This window comes from Galeopterus variegatus, unplaced genomic scaffold (genome assembly GCF_000696425.1).
Source record: "Galeopterus variegatus unplaced genomic scaffold, G_variegatus-3.0.2 Scaffold449, whole genome shotgun sequence".
Classification (NCBI taxonomy): domain Eukaryota; kingdom Metazoa; phylum Chordata; class Mammalia; order Dermoptera; family Cynocephalidae; genus Galeopterus; species Galeopterus variegatus.
In genome coordinates this window covers 651,553-657,596 of record NW_007726560.1, presented here as the reverse complement: position 1 = coordinate 657,596, position 6,044 = coordinate 651,553, and the positions used below count along the sequence as shown (strand labels likewise).

At 45.4% G+C, this 6,044-nt stretch overlaps 1 protein-coding gene across 1 annotated transcript; it reads right to left on the bottom strand.

Annotated features, from left to right (window-relative positions):
- Positions 1-1,811: 1,811 nt before the first annotated feature.
- Positions 1,812-5,124, bottom strand: LOC103587426 (melanoma-associated antigen B4-like; the record flags this gene model as incomplete). The annotated part of the gene is given in 4 exon segments (XM_008568875.1): positions 1,812-1,952; positions 3,095-3,214; positions 4,147-4,680; positions 4,683-5,124. Coding segments are annotated over 4 exon segments (1,237 nt in total), but the record flags the coding sequence as incomplete, so codon positions are not given.
- Between the last annotated feature and the right edge of the window lie 920 nt (positions 5,125-6,044).

The window sequence follows — 6,044 nt, the reverse complement described above, 5'->3', positions numbered from 1 at the left end:
TAAACCCTGTAATGCACGCAATGTTCATGTCCCTCCAAAATTCAAATGCTGAAGTCCTAATAATCATGTGACAGTATTAGAAATGGGGGCCTTTGGAAGATTATTAGGTTGAGGCGAGTCCACGAGACTGGTTCCCCCCGATAGGATCAGTGTTCTTATGGGAAGAGACCAGAGATATTGCACTCCGTCTCTCTCCAGCATGTGAGGAGACAGCAAGAAGTCAGGTGTCTGCAAGGGAGCCCTCACCGGTAACTGAATCTGACAGCAACTTGATCTTGGCCTTTTCATCCTCTAGAACCTCAGAAAATGAACTTTCTGGGTAAGACGCCCAGTCTGTGGTATTATATCGTAGCTGCCTGAACTGTTAAGACAGATCTTTTTTGTAGGACCATTGGAATATATGTACTGTATAAAAAGCACCTATTATGATGACTCACACCTACTGGGTGTTTAAGAAATGGCAGTAATGATGAATTTTACCCAGATAAACCACCCTCGTATTTGGGTGGTTTTTTTTGTTTGTTTTTTTAATGCCAGATATGTCAGAGAAAATCCAATTTCAAGGAAGTCCAAGGCAGCCAAAGTTGCTTTAGTAAGTGAAATTAGATTTTCCCTATTAGGGCATCTGTTATTTTACCTGGAGATAGGGGGTTCTTCTTTGTATAGATACAAGTCAGAGCCCCTAGAATTTTTTTCAAATACGAATTCCTTCCGTGCTTTCCAGTTAACCTTCCATCCAAACCACCTCTACTTTTCTTCATGTCTTCCCCACCAAAATTTAGCCCTCCTTTAGAACACAGAAGGAAACACCAGGGACGTACACACATAAGGAGACAACCATGTGAACAGGCAGCAAGTGGGCAGTCTTCTGCATACCAAGGGAAGAGGCCTCAGGGAAAACCAATCCTGCAGGCACCTTGATCTTGGACTTCCAGTCTCCACAACCATGAGAAAATTTATTTCACATGTTTAAGCCACCCTGTCTACAGTCATTTGTTATGGCAGCCCTAAGAAACTAATACAATGGCCTAAGCAGAGATTTCTTCCTGGATTATCTCTGATGCCAAATTCATACATAAGAGCCCCAGTAGGAGAAGTCAAGGCATGGTACATGAGGATACCCGTCTGTGTCGGTCCAGGTTTGACATCAAGAATCACGCTCCATGGGGCTCTCTGTGTTCAGGGTAGGGCTGTGCCCTCAGTCCTCGCTCAGGCTTTTCACCTCGACTCCTTGCAGGCCCCGGAATTCCTCTTTCGTTCAACATCAGGTTACTCATGTACATCAAGGCTCTTGTGTACCTGATGGACCCGTAGAATAAGTGAGGAATTACTCAGCCTCACAGACCTGCTGCAGCCTTCTAGGTCTGAGAGAAGACACAGGCTGGTCTCTCTGTGACTTCATTTATTATGGGGTATTAATCTCTTCAGTTCCCATTCGTCAGATTCTTCTTCTTGGTCCCTGTACCTTCTCTGAGAGGCTTTGGGGAAAATGCCATATCACTTCAATCTTTTGATTAGTTTCCCTTCTGCAAACCTTGCAGAGGAAAGGCTGTGTCCCAGGAGTGATGGGAGATGGCGAGGCCAAAGCACAAGCAGAGAGCCCAGGACTGGTGTCCTGCTGCCAGAAACAACACACACACACACACACACACACACACACACACACAAACACACACAAACATACTGATTTATGCCTTTGCTTCACCAGCCAGACATAGCCACTTATTTAACTTCTGTTCAAATATATCTACTTTCTTTAGGGAAGGACTAAGCCTAATGATTTTGTGAGCCCCAAATCTTTTCAGTTTTACCAAAAGTGATTTTGTAGACGATGAAATTGTCCACAAATAACTCCTTTCTCCTTTCACACCTCACATTTACTTTGGTATTTTTATTGCTTATCCCTTGGGCTGTGTATTCCAAAACAGTACTTTGGGTACGCTTTTTATCACCTGTAATACATTTTGAGGTAATGAGGAAAAAATAAATAATGACAAAAGGTCTGCCTGAGGTTGGGTGTGGGGACCAGTGGGGACTCTGGAGGAATTCAGAGCCAGGGTCTAGTCCAGGGTCTATGTCACTCGCGAGCCTTGTGAATCTGAGAAGATTGCAAGTTCTTCATCTGCAGAATAAATCTTATAAATGCTATCATGAAGGACTTTGGCACTTACGCTATGGGTACGAATCACCTGGCACCGTGTTGGGCAATGGTTGGGTCTTTAATGAATTGCCAAGTTTATTTTAATCCAAGATGATAACAACCTTCCCTCACAGAATATTACTTCCAGAATATATTACAGAATATGCCACTCCAAACGACATAGAAATCCACTTCAGCCGAAATGCTGCTGAGCATATGTAGTGTGTCCCCTTTAGAGCATCCATCATTTAATTTGGTTGCGGGGTTGTGTTCTCTAGCTGGAGGCAACTCAAGTTTCCTGTTTTGTGTGGAGGACCAACGATCTCCTTCCCAGGTGCCTTTCCTTCTAATCCACTTCTATTTCTATTGATTTCATCATCAGCAAAAATCGACCCCTGCCTTAGAGTTTCACAAATTACACTTAGAGTAACCTAATTGAAATCTCCTTTTAATGGAGTGCGCTCTGGCTATTCCTAGCCCAGGACAAGAGTGACAGTTCTGTGGATTCTTGGCATCTCATTTCAAGGTGGTGTCACTCATATTTCCCAGAAACTCACTAGACAACATTTGCCCAAAACACCCAGTTTGCGCATTGCATTCACCTGCACTGGGACATGCGCATGGGAAGCCTTCTACTCCTACTGCAGATGGTGTTTACTTTCTGGTGTGCACAAAATTGCAAAGCAACTATTAGGCACAGTTTCCGATTCCTGGCTTAGTCTTTGAATCCTGAGATTAAGCGTCTCTTGGAGTGGCCTCCATTCACGACTCCCACAGCCTCTCTTAATCCACAATGCAGCCTCACTTAAATTAAGTCACATGGAGTCACTTGCCATTTCCTAAGACTTCCAACGGCATCGATCAGGATACTTATCCTTGCCTGCTTTCACCTGAAATCTCCTCTTCCCCATCCCCTCCTTAGACTTGTCCTTTATGTCTTAGATGTTATCTCACCGTCTGCATGTATGATAGCTGCTGCTGGACTAAATTCTACAGGCAGTGGCTGGATCTTCTCTTTCTTAACATCCCCAGTAGTATCACGGTGATTTCCAAGGGGAAGATGCTTAATTAACACTTGGAAAATAATAATAAAAATTAATAAAAAGAGTGAGCAAGAATTCTAATTTATTATACTTTCAATTTTAACACAGTTTGAATAAACTAAGGAAATCCTGATTTATATCATTTAATTTTTCCAGCAAAGAACAAAAAGAATATAGCCAACTAGGAATTAACCACTCCACTTCTGTTTTACCATTTTATGACCCCAACTGCTTTCCTCTGGGGTTCTTTCACATTTTCACGAAAATCCATATTCCAGTGCCAATGAAAGTTTTTCCATTTGTTTAGAAATAACAAAACTCTTGGTCATAAGCCTGAAAATCAGCAATAAATGTGTGCTCATTAACAGACTTTAAGAAACTGAGACTGTGAAAGAAAATAAATGTTCAATTACAAGGAACACTTTAATTAAAAATAATAAGGCAAACCAAGAATTAAACATCTTTTGTATTTCTGTTTTTACTTTTTTTTTCCTCTTTCCATCTTGTGATTTCAGCTATTTAACTGTGGGGTTAATTCACATTTCCATTTAAACCCCTATTCCATTACCACGTTACCTTGTTCTGGATCATAAAAGAATATGAATGGTTCTTACATTTGTTTTATAAATAAGAAATCTGTAACTTTCAAACCTGTTAAACAGGAACAAATGTGAGGGATACGTATGTAATCTGAAGCAAAGTAAAACTTCATTTAATAGGAACAACCCTGAAAAATAACAAAGAAGAAAATCTGAGCCTACAAGTTGTTCATGTAAAACAGGAAAACAGAGAAGGTATAGAACTTGTTTCCTGCAGCCCCTACTACTCTCCACTACTTAGAAGATTCACTGCTCTCTTCAAACACAAAGTGAAAACTCTACCTCAGACCTCACTAGATATGGGAGGAGCTGCGGGGCATGGGCCTCAAACCCACCCTGGCCCTGGCAACGGTGCCGACCCTGCCTGCATCTATCACTACGGCTCTCTCTACCTCATCTCTCAAAGCATCTTCGTACAGGTTTGGGAAGGAACTAGGCACAGTATCATCGATCTTGGCCAAAATTTCCAGGACTTCCATCTTGCTGGTTTCAGCATGGGCTTTTGGTCCCCACAGGAATTCACAGCTTGGAGGATCCCTGTTGGGCACCTGCCGATACTCCAGGTACTTTTCCTGCACCAGATCTTTTGAGATGAGCTTCTGGGGCTCCCCATACACTAAGTGCCTCCTCCAAGCATACATCCCCAACGTATGCAGGAATGCCCAGATCTCCTCCTCATTGGCACGGTTACCGTTCATGAAGATCACACACGGGAGCATCAACAGGAGACCGGTCCTGGGGAACCTCTCATCACCACTCAGATTTCCCTCGCTGGAGGGGCCCAGCTTGCTGACGAGGTCAAAGGACTGACCACTGGCACTTACTTCCTTCAGTTCAAGGCCAAGGACTAGCTCCAAGCACTCAGAGGTTCTTCTGAGGATCTCGGGTAAGTGCTCCTGTACTTTTTGTTGACAACCTTCAGCATGTCTGCCTTGGTAATGGGCTCTTTATTGCTGTACTTCTTGAGCAGGAATTGCACCAACATACTCGCCTTCTTGGTCAGAAGATCTCTGCGTGACTTCTGAGTGGAGGGTGCTGCCTGGGAGGTGCTTGTACTGTTCTCATCTGGAGTCTCAGCATCCTCATCAGCTCTTGTGCTTGAAACACCTGCATCAGGAGAGCTAGTGGATGGAGCTCTCTGAGGCTCCTGGGGAATGGAGGCATCAGGGGAGCTGTGGAAAGTACCCCTCCAAGCAGGAGAGGAGAGGAAGGAGGAAGAAGAGGAGGGGGACTCTTCTTCCTGTGCTGCAGCGGCCTCAGCAGCCCTGAGACACTGGGTCTCCTTACGGGTCTGTTGGCGTTTCTCAAGGGCACAGAGCTTACTCTTCTGACCCCGAGGCATGATGACAATGCTCAGGGACAGCAGGCAGGAGTGTGGGTAAGACGGCTGACAAGGCAGGCACCTGGATGGGGGAGAACGACATCGTGTGAGCACCTGCAGCAGGGAAAGATCACCTTGGCTTTAACCAAGCCCCTCCTGTAGGTTTCCGGGAGGGCACTGCTCTAGGAACCCACAAGGCTCCTGTTCTCCTGGTCAGCCTGCCCCCTGAGAACCCTGTAAAGGATTTAGAGTGAGTCTGAGGCCACTACATGACAGCAAAGTTTGGGGCTTACTGAGGTGACAGTAGGGCCTGGCGGTGGGCCCTCTCTCTTCAGGGTTTTGGGTCCTCTCTGTTGAAATTCAAGACCATCATGTCAAGTGTTGGCAAGTCCTGGATTCCCACTTCTCCACTGCTGTGAAATTGTTAGTATAAACTTCCATAGTACCAAGGAGGAAATGAAGGAGTGCTTCAACCCACCGCTTTAATCAGGGGACTCTCAAATCTCCTAGGGCTGACAAGAAAGGAGATACTTCAGTGCACTTGTATTTATGTGGAGGGTGGCCCCCACAGTGATCAGAGTCCTCACCATGACTCTTCACATCACCTGGGAATCGTCCTCTGCTTACCTGTTACCAGTCCCTTAGAACAAGGCCCCCACCCCCACCTCCCACACTCTTTCAAAGTCAAAGTGAGGGAGCGCCTCAGTCTTTAGACCTGTGCAAGCCCATGTCAGAGGCACAGGTCTGTATGCCCTTCACCCCCCCCAACCCCCTTCTGGGACACGGAGTTCCCTCAGTCTTCACGAGGTTCCTCTCCTTAACTCGGGATTTCTCCCTCTGCTGACCTCAGTCCACCAACCTCAGAGCAAGGCCTTCATTCCTTGAGACCCCTCAGGGAAAGGGAATGGACTTGGGCCTAGCACCCATCCCTGGGGACTCCT